Raw genomic sequence first — 14,464 nt, forward strand, 5'->3', positions numbered from 1 at the left:
GCACAGAAAGATTTGAGGTTCCGCTTTCCCCGAGCGTTGTTCCAGAGTGGAATGTGTTACATGGGAGGTTTTGTCCTAAACGCAGTTCTGTATACTGTATGCTTACTGTGGCCATTGTTTGACGTTGCTTTGTAATTACAGACTATATACAGTAAGAATAGTATGTGGTGTTCACCTATGGATGTCAGTTAGGTACTACTTCCAGGAGTTTGGCGTTTTAACTTCGTTGTCGCAATACATCATTTCGATAAAAGAATCATTGAAATGATCTGTGTAACATGTAACTAACTAACTCATATATTAATGTTTATGATAATAAACTTGCTTGTTATAATGAACACTTGTTTCCATTATAGATAGCTGATTCCTCTTTTCATTAATACGTCTATGTGCGTGGCGTGGTACCCATATTTTCATGCCTGATTAGGTCACTCCTCTTAACTGTCATTTTAGTAAGATGTATCCGTTTGCACAAGATTATAATTTCCTTTAAATTAATTTCTGTGATCATTTGGCGTGCTCCCCTTCTCTGTAGATGACCGGAGATCAGACTATACCATCCAGGGCTATGCTAACCAGCACAATCTATGGGGCACAAGCAATGGTCTGAACTGGTTGAATGAACCCTGTGCCACGCACTTAAGTGTGAATTACAGAGTAGTCATGCATATACAGATGTGAAAGCGATGTGACAGAAATAGTCATAGGACCAACTGAGGACTGAACTCCAAGCCCGTCGAATCGTAATCTGACATCTATCCACATTCTCGCTATCCATCTACTCACGGAACCACGTAATGTAATTTCGGTTTCATCGACGATATTCTGTGCTCGCAACGGACAGTGAAAATATGACTGAGAGTTCTTATCCTTATCTTATAACCACTCGCATATTCGAAGCAGGGAGTATTCATTTCCTCCTCTTTTCGCGTTGCATTTTTCATTTGGTTCGAAAATGGCTCTGAGCACTATGGGACTTAACTTCTGAGGTCATCAGTCCCCTAGAACTTAGAACTACTTAAACCTAAGTAAGCTAAGGACATCACACACATCCATGCCCGAGGGAACCTGCGACCGCAGCGGTCGCGCGGTTCCAGACTGTAGCGCCTACAACCGCTCGGCCACTTCGGTCGGCTTTTAATTTGGATTTATGCAGAATTTTGTCCCTTTGTTCTAGTTCTCAGTTGTATCATCAGAAGACGTGGTGATTGATATCCACGTGTTCGAGTGATTTGCAAACAGATACTCTCACTCGCAAGGTTATTTATCAACAGCTTTTAAATTTATTTTCATGTCCTTTCTTGCCGTGATGTTTGGAGGGGATGTTAACTGTTCTAATTCGATGTTGTTTCTAGCGATAACGGATGGTTTTGCTTAGAATACTGGTTTACGCATCATATCGGATTTTTCATATGACTGGGCTTCGAGAATTCATTACATCATTTTGTTTCTTTGCTCACAAATTCTACCACGTGCACTTTACTTCCATGATTGAATACAGCGTGGTCATAATTAAACTTTCGCTACTTGAGAGGATACCCATTAAAAAACGAATGATCGTGGGACACAGACTTTATGGAAACATTTGTAAGGGCATGCGTAAGAGAAATAACGAGTAAAGCATTGAAAGAACACATTTTAATTTCCACATGAGAGGATAATATTTCTTAATTGTGTACCGGATTTACCTTACAGGTTGCAAATGTTGCTGAATGCGACGACCATCTGCATCCACGATAACTTGGATACCATCTCACAATTGTTCGCAGGACTTTTCGAACGGTAGACCATGGAATGATCACCTGTCGTGATACTGCTCTGAGCACTGCTTGAAGGTCGCACACTGCGTCCAGCATTCTCAGCCGTGCCAACTGTAGCTTCTTCAGAATTTGTGGCGTGATTGGTACCGTAGCAGTACCGGCACGTGACGGCAAGCCGTGTCACTGACACTACTAACGACGCAAATCCTGCACCGCACAGTCTGAACATCGTTCCTATAAAGTTAGCTACCCACAAGGTAAATACACTATGTGATCAAAAGTATCCGGACACCCCCAAAACATACGTTTTTCACATTAGGTGCGTTGTACCGCCACCTAATGCCAGGTACTCCTTATCAACGACCTCAGTAGTCATTAGACATCGTGAGAGAGCAGAATGGGGCGCTCCGCGGAACTCACGGACTTCGAACGTGGTCAGGTGATTGGGTGTCACTTGTGTCATACGTCTGTACGCGAGATTTCCACACTCATAAAAATCCCTAGCTCCACTGTTTCCGATGTGAAAGTAAAGTGGAAACGTGAAGGGACACGTACAGCACAAAAGCTGACTGACAGAGACCGCCGACAGTTGAAGAGGGTCGTAATATGTAATAGGCAGACATCTATCCAGACCATCACACAGGAATTCCAAACTGCATCGGGATCCACTGCAAGCATTATGACAGATAGGCGGGAGGCGAGAAAACTTGGATTTCATGGTCGAGCGGCTGCTCATAAGCCACACATCACTCCGGTAAATGCCAAACGACGCCTCGCTTGGTGTAAGGAGCGTAGACATTGGACGATTGAACAGTGGAAAAACGTTGTGTGGAGTGAAGAATCACGGTGCACAATGTGGCGATCCGATGGCGGGGTGTGGGTATGACGAATGCACGGTGAACGTCATCTGCCAGCGTGTGTAGTGCCAACAGTAAAATTCGGGGGCGGTAGTATTATAGTGTGGTCGTGTTTTTCATGGAGGGAGCTTGCACCCCTTGTTGTTTTGCGTGGCACTATCACAGCACAGGCCTATGTTGATGTTGTAAGCATCTTCTTGCTTCCCACTGTTGAAAAGCAATTCGGGGGTGGCGATTGCATCTCTCAACACGCTCGAGCAACTGTTCATAATGCACGGCCTGTGGCGGAGTGGTTGCACGACAGTAACGTCCCTGTAATGGACTGGCCTGCACAGAGTCCTGACCTGAATCCTATAGAACACCTTGTGGATGTTTTGGAACGCCGACTTCGTTGCAGGCCTCACCGACCGACATCGATACCTCTCCTCAGTGCAGCACTCCGTGAAGAATGGGCTGTTAGTCCCAAAGAAATATTCCAGCACCTGATTGAACGTATGCCTGCGAGAGTGGAAGCTGTCATCAAGGCGAAGTGTGGGCCAACATCATATTGAATGCCAGCATTACCAATGGAGGGTGCGACGAACTTTTAAGTCATTTTCAGCCAGGTGTCCGGATACTTCTGATCACATAGTGTAGTTTTCCGTCTACTATTCCAGCCACATGACTTAATCTAATCTACAGGGTGAAGAAAACTTGGTGCGCTCGGACAGCGTAATACCTCACATACTACCAATGCAAAAACGTCTCTCACAAAATTGCGTCCCGCATTTATTTGCGGCAGTAAATGAACGTTAAAGAAAAGCAATCTGACAACACTGTAATAACCTCTACGGTAACTACCTCGGTCAGGAAGCCGCCGCAGTGCTGAGCAGCTGGTGCAATGGGTAGCATTTTGGGTTAGAGTGAAGGAGGTCGCGGGTTTGATTTTGGCTTGAGGCGTATTTATTCTTATTTCCTAAATGTAACCTGCGTGGTGCGGTACCTGGCGTGTCAATCGTCATTTCCAAATCTGGTTCTGTGAATGCAAGAAATACGTATAGAAATGTTACTATATGCAATGGATTAAGAACGGGACGTGAACAGGAAAGGTAAAACAATGAGGAAGGCAAAATGATGAGTTTTTAATTAATCGCCACTTACACAGTTCATTCAGTATGAGCACGAGAGACATTGATGAGATGCTGTACAGCGCCAGACTTGCACTTGGCGGCAAAAGTCGGAACTAATTTTTTTCCAGCGTAAATCGATTCCATATTAACGCGTTAGCGTATCTACCAAGTTTCTCTGCCGTACGATAATTACAACACACACTGGACCTCGGTGAATAGCTGCACTTTAATTGTAACCACCCAGTATTTACTGTTTTTAAGGAGTTTATATACATTTACTTGATGGAAAGGCATATTTCTATAGTTGCCTTCTCGGAGCACATTTTGTAAGTGTCCCTAGTCTGTGAATTGGATCGAACAATCGATCAGTGTGACAAATGTGTACGGTTGCAGGGCCAGCCAAACCGGCGCACTGGAGTGTGTGACTCCGACATGTTCCTCATGTCTGCAGGACCAGCGAGGCAGCTCACGCTATGCGGCCAGAACAGTGGACAACATAGTAAGCCTTTAAACCTTTCGATATTTAGTTTTTAAGCTTTTGAAAAAGATAATTCATATATTCGTTCGTTGATACATCGTTTTCTGTGTATCCCATCATTAAGGATAATGTTCAGGGATGTGGAAAGAGTCAGTTTATGTATTAAAAGACAGAACCAACCACTGCAAGCAAATTTTCTGAAGTACAGTAACTACAAACTATGACTAGCGCTAATTTACTCACACTGATAAACATGAGAGTCACTTTTAGACTACTTTATTTGTATATTAGGAGAAAAATAGCTAATTTGAAAATAACCACTGTTCCTCTTGCGCAGCTCAGCTGCTGTCTTGATCTGCTAAGTATTTCAATGACATTAATAATTTGAGAAATCACTACAGCTGTTTATTTCTTTTATTTACTCGTCATGTTCCTTAGGACCAAATTCAGAAACAAATCTCCAAGGTCATGGAACGTGTCAGTACATGCAATACAACATAAACGTAATAACAGATAAAAATAAATGTTCATTAACCTTAAAAAAGTCAGTCCATAAGTTTAAGTAAACGCTATCAGCAATACAATAAAAATCAGCTTAATTTTTCAAGGAACTCTTCGACAGATTAGAAGGAGTGACCCATGAGGAAACTCTTCAGTTTCGATTTGAAAGCGCGTAGATTATTGCAAAGATTTTTGAATTCGTGTGGCAGCTTATGGAAAATGGATGCAGCAGTATACTGCACACCTTTTTGCACAAGAGTTAAGGAAGTCCGATCCAAATGCAGGTTTGATTTCTGCCGAGTATTAACCGAGTAAAAGTTGCTTATTGTTGGGAATAAACTAATATTGGTAACAAGAAACGACGATAAGGAATATACGTATTGGGAGGCCAATGTCAAAATACCAAGACTCGTGAACAGAGATCGACAAGAGGTTCGTGAAATAACACCACTTATTGCCCGAACCGCCCGTTTCTGGGCCAAAAGTATCCTTTTAGAATGGGAAGAGTTACCTCAAAATATAATATCATGCGACAATAGCGAATGAAAATAAGCAAATTAGACTAATTTTCGTGTCGAAGCACTCACTTCTGATACCGTTCGAATAGCAAAAATGGCAGTATTAAGTCTTTGAACAAGATCCTGAACGTGGGCTTTCCACGACAGCTTAATATCTATCTGAACACCTAGGAATTTGAACTGTTCAGTTTCACTAATCATATGCCCGTTCTGTGAAATTAAAATGTCAGGTTTTGTTGAACTGTGTGTTAGAAATTGTAAAAACTGAGTCTTACTGTGATTTAGCGTTAGTTTATTTTCTACAAGCCATGAACTGAGGTCATGTACTGCACTATTTGAAACCGAGCCAATGTTGCACTTAATATTCTTCACTAACAAGCTAGTGTCATCAGCAAACAGAAATATTTTAGAGCTACCCGTAATACTAGAGGGCATATCATTTATATAAATAAGGAACAGGAGTGGCCCCAACACTGATCCCTGGGGCAGCCCCCACTTGACAGTACCCCACTCAGACCCCACATCACAGCCGTTATTAACATTGTGAATAATGACCTTTTGCTGCCTGTTGCTAAAGTAACAGGTGAACCAATTGTGAGCTACTCCCCGTATTCCGTAATGGTCCAACTTCTGGAGCAATATTTTGTGATCAACACAATCAAATGACTTAGTTACATAAAAAAATATGCCTAGCGCTCGAAACCTTTTGTTTAACCCATCCAGTACCTCACAGAGAAAAGAGAATATAGCATTTTCAGTTGTTAAACGACTTCTAAAGCCGAACTGTACATGTGATAGCAAATCGTGTGATATAAAATAATCAATTATCCTTACATACATAGCCTTTTCAATAACTTTTGCAAACACTGATGGCATAGAAATAGGTCTCAAATTATCTACATTATCTCTTTTTATAAAGCAGCTTTGCTACTGAGTACTTTAATCGCTCAGGAAACTGACCATTCCTAAAGGAAAAACTACAAATACGGCTAAATACAGCGCTAACATGTGCAGCACAGAACTTTAATATTCTGCTAGGCACACCATCGTAACCATGAGAGTCCTTAGTCTTCAGTGATTTAATTATTGACTGGATCTCCCTCTTGTCTGTATCACAGAGGAGTATTTCAGACGTCAATCTCGGAAAGGCATTTGCCAAAATAGTTATACTATTTCCTGCAGAAACTAAATTTTTATTTAATTCACCAGCAATGCTCAGAAAATGATTGTTAAATACTGTACATATATCTGATTTATCAGTGACAGAAATATTTTTACTGCGAACTGACTTTATATCGTCGACCTTGTGCTGCTGACCAGCACTTCCTTCACAACAGATCAAATGGTTTTAATTTTATCCTGTGAATTAGCTATTCTACGAGGGCAGTTCAGAAAGTAACCTCCGATTGGTCACAGTGCGGGTTGTGGGGGGAGTAGCGACGCCATCTGTGCGTTCACGCACTCAACAGGTCAGTCGGCATCAAGCCGTGGTCGAGTGAACGTCGTACCTGCGCTAGTTTAGTTTTTGTGGCAGTTTGAAATGTATGCTGCAATAGAAAACCCCGCCAAATGTGAAGTGCGTGCTGTCATAAGGTTTTTTACAGCCAAAGGATATTCTGCAGCAGCTATTCATCGTGAGCTTTGTGCCGTGTACGGACCAAGAGTTATGAGTGAAGGAGTTGTCCGTGAATGGGTACGTTTATTTAAAAGTGGACGAGAAAACGTTCATGATGAAGAGAGGAGTGGTAGACCATCATTGGTGACTGACGAACTCGTTCAGACAGTTCATGCAAAAGTTCGTGAAAATCGACGTTTCTCAATGTCGGAGTTGTCTACTGGTTTTCCACAGATTTCTAAGACTCTCTTGTACGAGATAGTGACGGTCACAGGCTGGCTCCAGGCACAAGCGGGTGATTTTTATGCAGAAGGAATTTCAAAGCTTGTGAAGAGATACGATAAGTGCCTCAATCGCTATGGAGACTATGTAGAAAAATAGTGCAGAGATGTAGTTGTAAGATGTATATATTAAAATATTTTTATTTAACTTGGTGTATTTTCTTAAATCAACCGGAGGTTACTTTCTGAACGGCCCTCGTATTTGCATACCACATACTCTTTGTCTTTCTTACAACATTTTTAAGCACCTTATAATACTGTTTGTAATGGGCTACTGTAGCTTGATTGTGACTACTTCTAACATTTTGATATAATTCCCGCTTTGTTCTACATGATATCCTGTCTCTGTACCAGTGCTGGAAAAGTTAAAAAACTTTTTTAATACGAACATTAGTTTTAGGTGGAATGTCCATATCAGAGTCCTAACGATGTGATAAGGAAGGTACGACTAATAACATACCATTTTACTTTGTTTTTGAGTACCTGGTGATTCCAGTTTCCTGCTTATTTCTACCAACAACGTGTTACGGGCTTTTGCAGCAGATTATAAAACTCCATTCTGGACGCAAGACATGGGTGCATTGTCTACATGGAAATTAATGAAGAGCCGCTCCAGTTGCCTAATTGGAACTTTAGTAAGACCACACACGAGCGGTTTCGGCCTTTTCATTAGGCCTTTGTCAAGTATATCTGAAACTTCTGGATATATTATGATGGGTACATAAACTGAGGGAAAAAATCGCATCACAAATAATAATTAACGTAGAGTAATGAAATTTCGGAAACACATTTGTCTAAGTAACATATTTAAGTGATTAACATTGCAAAATCTCAGGTTAATGTAAGCGCGAGATAAGCCATTGAAAATCTCAAATGCTGATACATTAATAACTGGTGTAACCGCCGGAATGTTGAAACTAAGCAAGCAAATGTGCAGCTGCTAATGTACAGCTGCCGGATGTCAGTTTGTGGGATGGACTTCCATGCCTGTTGCACTTGGTCGGTCAATACAGGAACGCTTAATGCTGTTTCTGGATGACTCTAGGGTTGTCGTCCGATGGTGTCCCACATGTGCTCGATTGGAGACGGATATAGCGATCGAGCAGTCGGCACTCTCTAGAGCGTGTTGGGCTACGACGGCGGTATGTGGGTGAGCGTTATCCTGTTGGAGAACACCGACTGGAATGCTGTTCATGAATGGCAGCACAACAGGTCGAATCACCAGACCGACGTACAGACTTGCAGTCAGGGTATGTGGGATAACCATGAGGGTGCCCCTGCTGTCATACGAAATCGCACCCCAGACAATAACTCCAGATGTACGTACAGTGTGTCTAGCACGCAGACAATATGTTTGCAGTCACTTAACTGCCCTCCTTCTAACCAACACACGGTCATCATTGGCACCCAGGCAAAACTAGCTTTCATTGGAAAGCACAAAGGAGCCCCACCCTGCCCTGTAATGAGCTCTCATTTGACACCACTGAAATCGCAAATTGCGTTAATTTGGAGTCAGTGGAATGCATCCTATAGGGCGCCTTGGATCTGTCCCTGAAGTAACCTGTTTGTAACAATTCGTTGTACCACTGCGGTGCCAATTGCTGTTCAAATTGCTGCTGCAGATGCAGCACTATGCGCCAGAGCCATACGCGGAACACGATGGTACTCCATCTCAGTTGTGCCACGTGGGCGTCCGGAGACCGGTCTTATTGCGACCGTATATAGTCGTGACCACCGATTCCAGCAATCGATGCGCGGTGGCTGCATTCCTGCGAAGTCTTTGTGCAGTATCGCAGAAGGAACATCCGGCTTCTCGTAGCCCTATTACACGATCTCGTTCAAACACACTGAGGTGTTGATAATGGCGTCTTTGTGGCCTTAAAGGCATTCTTGACTAACGTCAGTTCACCGCGTGAAGTCTCAAACGTAACTAACGTCCACGACCGTTACAGCGTGTATTTATAGCAAAACTGATTTGCATCCTCATAGTGGCGCTACTAGCTACTGGCACGAAATCTGAACAGACTTCATGTTTCAGATGTTGAAACACGCCAGCCAATTTCGTTTATGTCGCACAGCTCCTTTTTGGTTTGCTATTTTTTCCGTCAGTGTAGATATTCCTTTGTATAGCAGGAGATGAGAGACAATGCTTTGTACATGTAGAGTATAAGTTGTTATTATGCTGTAGAGAAGCACAGTCAAATGATAAAAACAATAAAAGTCAAGAAGATTTTAAAAAAATCGCCCCTAATGACGTCATGAGAGAAACGAGCGTGTCGTAATTATAAAAACTGTACAATACGATAAATTAAAATTGTTAACATGCTTTAGCTTGCTGACGTGTTTCAGAATGAAGCTGCATGCGTCTCAGATTAATTGCTACAAGTAATTCTTTGGAATTAATTAAACTGTAAAATAGTTTCAATGAACGGGGCGTCCTCGTCTCTGTAACGAATAAAATTTACGCTGGACATGGACGCCTCGTTCATTGCAACTAGTCGTATTTTACACTTGTAATTCTGAAACACGTCAGAAAATAACTCTTTGAAGCTTAAACATGTTAACAAGTTTAATGTATCCGTTTGTACCGCTTTTATAATTACGACACGCCCATTTTTCTCATGACGTCACAGGGTACGAAACTTTTTAAATCTATTTGACTTTTTATCTTTTTACTATTAGGATTTAAACTGAGAAACATGTAATGTAATTTTGAAATATGTCAGATAACCCTTTTTACCTAATCCATTGGAACAGTCTGAAGGTATTGGATTGCACAGCCTTTTATAGTTACATCAAGCCCATTTTTCTCATGACATCATTGGGCGCGATTTTTTTTTAAATCCACTTGACTTCTACTTTTTATCATTTGAAGCTGCTTCGTTACAGCATAACGTAAATTGTATATTCTCCCTGTACTTGTACTTTACTAAGCATTGCCTCTTATGTATTATTATTTACAGGAATATCTATATACCATTATATTATATTTGGCAGTTTCAGATAAACTTGATAATGACTTAATATAAAGGCCCAAACCGGTCGTGTGTGCACTTAATAACGCTCCAATTAAGCAACCGGAGCAGATTTTCTTTAACTGAACAATAGTTGCGCAGGCAGCATGTCCGCCCCGATAGCTGAGTGGTCAGCGCGACGGAACGCCGCGCCAGGTGGCTTGGGTTCGATTCCCGGCTGGGTCGGGGATTGTTCTCCGCTCACGGACTGGTTGTTGTGTTGTCCTCGCCATCGTGTTGTATTGTTGCTCATTATCTCATCCCCCGGGGTGGCGACAGGAAGGGCATCCGGCCACCCCATCAATTAACCTTGCCAAATCAGACGATATACATGCCGACGCTGCGGAGTGAGGGACACAGGCACAAGAAAAGAGTTGCGCAGTCAGCATCATCCAAATATGGAGAAACTAATATATGGAAATTATTTTTACTTCTGTTTTTGTGGTCGGAAATTTGGCAGTTAATCCTAAATTCTACATCTACATCTACATTTATACTTCGCAAGCCACCCAACGGTGTGTGGCGGAGAGCACTTTACGTGCCACTCTCATTACCTCCCTTTCCTGTTCCAGTCGCGTATGCTTCGCGGGAAGGACTGCCGGAAAGCCTCCGTGCGCGCTCGAATCTCTCTAATTTTACATTCGTGATCTCCTCGGGAGGTATAAGTAGGGAGAAGCAATATATTCGATACCTCATCCAGAAACGCACCCTCTCGAAACCTGGACAGCAAGCTACACCGCGATGCAGAGCGCCTCTCTTGCAGAGTCTGCCACTTGAGTTTGCTAAACATCTCTGTAACGCTATCACGCTTACCAAATAAGCCTGTGACGAAACGCGCCGCTCTTCTTTGGATCTTCTCTATCTCCTCGGTCAACCCGATCTGGTACGGATCCCACACTGATGAGCAATACTCAAGTATAGGTCGAACGAGTGTTTTGTGAGCCAACTCCTTTGTTGATGGACTACATTTTCTAAGGACTCTCCCAATGAATCTCAACCTCGTACCCGACTTATCAACAATCAATTTTATATGATCATTCCACTACAAATCGTTCCGCACGCATACTCCCAGATATTTTACAGAAGTAACTTCTACCAGTGTTTGTTCCGCTATCATATAATCATACAATAAAGGATCCTTCTTTCTATGTGTTCCAATACATTACATTTGTCTATGTTAAGAGACAGTTGCCACTCCCTGCACCAAGTGCCTATCCGCTGCAGATCTTCCTGCATTTCGCTACAATTTTCTAATGCTGCAACTTCTCTGCATACTACAGCATCTTCTGCGAAAAGCCGCATGGAACTTCCGACACTATCTATTAGGTCATTTATATATATTGTGAAAAGCAATGGTCCCATAACACTCCCCAGTGGCACGCCAGAGGTTACTTTAACGTCTGTAGTCGTCTCTCCATTGAGAACAACATGCTGTGTTCTGTTTGCTAAAAACTCTTCAATCCAACCACACAGCTGGTCCGATATTCCGTAGGCTCTTACTTTGTTTATCAGGTGACAGTGCGGAACTGTATCGAACGCCTTTCGGAAGTCAAGGAAAATGGCATCTACCTGGGAGCCTGTATCTAATATTTTCTGGGTCTCATGAACAAATAAAGCGAGTTGGGTCTCACACGATCGCTGTTTCCGGAATCCATGTTGATTCCTACAGAGCAGATTTAGGGTTTCCAGAAACGACATGATACGCGAGCAAAAAACATGTTTTAAAATTCTACAACAGATCCACATCAGAGATATAGGTCTATAGTTTTGCGCGCCTGCTCGACGACCCCTCTTGAAGACTGGGACTAAAAAAATGGCTCTGAGCACTATGCGAGTTAACTTCTGAGGTCATCAGTCACCTAGAACTTAGAACTAATTAAACCTAACTAACCTAAGGACATCACACACATCCATGCCCGAGGCAGGATTCGAACCTGCGACCGTAGCTGTCCCGCGGTGAAGACTGGGACTACCTGTGCTCTTTTCCAATCAGTTGGAACCTTCCGTTTCTCTAGAGACTTGCGGTACACGACTGTTAGAAGGGGGGCAAGTTCTTTCGTGTACTCTGTGTAGAATCGAATTGGTATCCCGTCAGGTCCAGTGGAGTTTCCTCTGTTGACACTTATTTTGATGTCAGCCATTTTTTCGTTTGTGCGAGGATTTAGAGAAGGAACTACAGTGCGGTCTTCCTCTGTGAAACAGCTTTGGAAAAACGTGTTTAGTATTTCAGCTTTACGCGTGTTATCCTCTGTTTCAATGCCATCATCATCCAGGAGTGTCTGGAAATGCTGTTTCGAGCCACTTACTGATTTAACGTAAGACCAGAACTTCCTAGGATTTTCTGTCAAGTCTGTACATAGAATTTTACTTTCGAATTCACTGAACGCTTCACGCATAGCTCTCCTTACGCTAACTTTGACATTGTTTAGCTTCTGTTTGTCTGAGAGGTTTTGGCTACGTTGAACTTGCAGTGAAGCTCTCTTTGCTTTCGCAGTAGTTTCCTAACTTTGTTGTTGAACCACGGTGGGTTTTTCCCGTCCCTCACAGTTTTACTCGGCATGTACCTGTCTAAAACGCATTTTACGATTGCCTTGAACTTTTTCCATAAACACTCAACATTGTCAATGTCGGAACAGAAATTTTCATTTTGATCTGTTAGGTAGTCTGAAATCTGCCTTCTATTACTCTTGCTAAACAGATAAACCTTCCTCCCTTTTTTTATATATTCCTATTTACTTCCACATTCAGCGATGCTGCAACGGCCTTATGATCACTGATTCCCTGTTCTGCACTTACAGAGTCGAAAAGTTCGGGTCTGTTTGTTATCAGTAGGTCCAAGATGTTATCTCCACGAGTCGGTTCTCTGTTTAATTGCTCGAGGTAATTTTCGGATAGTGCACTCAGTATAATGTCACTCGAGGCTCTGTCCCTACTATCCGTCTTAAACATCTGAGTGTCCCAGTCTATATGTGGTAAATTGAAATCTCCACCTAAGACTATAACATGCTGAGGAAATTTATGTGAAATGTATTCCAGATTTTCTCTCAGTTGTTCTGCCACTAACGCTGCTGAGTCGGGAGATCGGTAAAAGGAGCCAATTATTAACCTAGTTCGGTTGTTGAGTGTAACCTCCACCCATAATAATTAACAGGAACTATCCACTTCTACTTCACTACAGGATAAACAACTACTAACAGCTCTTATAATCAAACATGGATAACTTCAGACGATAAATAATTGTCACGCAATTGTGATGATCCAAAAATCCATGAAGAGACTTCCGAAAGTTATTCTTTTATAATATTCTTATTGAACGGTTCACCGACCGAGGTGACGCAGTGGTTAGCACACTGGACTCGCATTCGGGAGGACGACGGTTCAAACCCGTGCCCGGTCATCCTGATTTAGGTTTTCCCTGATTTTCCGAAATTCAGGCAAATGCTGGGATGGTTCTTTTGAAAGGGCACGGCACACTTTGTTCCGCATCCTTCCCTAAATCGATGGTACCGATGACGTCGCTATTTGTCCCCCTCTCCCAAATCAATCAACTAACCAACCATTGAACGGTTCCACAGAACAATTAATCCTAGCTGTGTAAAAAACATCATAATCATGTTCAACATGGTGACAGCTGTTACCGAAGAAGCTGTAGCTGGCAGTATTGAGTCATAATAAAATCAGTATATTAAATGCTGCTTCGAGGGAAAGACACAACTTTGATTTTCTGAGTCACAAAAATGCTTTCGACGACTGATTACTGCTACAGGACGTTTAGAAGTGAAGAAATCAGTTTTTTCTAGAAATTTCCATTCGCTAATGAGTTACAGAATCATTTTTTGGCCAGCTTGACTTACAAGGAGAACATCTTCAGGATACAATGGCTTGATATGAGAACAAATGGTTCAAATGGCTCTAAGCACTATGGGACTTACCATCTGAGGTCATCAGTCCCCTAGACTTAGAACTACACTCCTGGACATGGAAAAAAGAACACATTGACACCGGTGTGTCAGACCCACCATACTTGCTCCGGACACTGCGAGAGGGCTGTACAAGCAATGATCACACGCACGGCACAGCGGACACACCAGGAACCGCGGTGTTGGCCGTCGAATGGCGCTAGCTGCTCAGCATTTGTGCACCGCCGCCGTCAGTGTCAGCCAGTTTGCCGTGGCATACGGAGCTCCAACGCAGTCTTTAACACTGGTAGCATGCCGCGACAGCGTGGACGTGAACCGTATGTGCAGTTGACGGACTTTGAGCGAGGGCGTATAGTGGGCATGCGGGAGGCCGGGTGGACGTACCGCCGAATTGCTCAACACGTGGGGCGT

General features: G+C 42.7%; 1 protein-coding gene across 1 annotated transcript in view; it reads left to right on the forward strand.

Moving 5' to 3' along the window:
* LOC126234390 (uncharacterized) overlaps positions 1–14,464 on the forward strand; it is a 151,935-nt gene that overhangs the window by 61,544 nt on the left and 75,927 nt on the right. The window contains exon 4 of the mRNA XM_049943078.1: positions 4,120–4,225. Coding sequence (XP_049799035.1) covers positions 4,120–4,225 — 106 coding nt within the window. The remainder of the gene's footprint in view (positions 1–4,119; positions 4,226–14,464) is intronic.

The sequence above is a fragment of the Schistocerca nitens genome, chromosome 2 (genome assembly GCF_023898315.1).
Source record: "Schistocerca nitens isolate TAMUIC-IGC-003100 chromosome 2, iqSchNite1.1, whole genome shotgun sequence".
NCBI classification, from domain to species: domain Eukaryota; kingdom Metazoa; phylum Arthropoda; class Insecta; order Orthoptera; family Acrididae; genus Schistocerca; species Schistocerca nitens.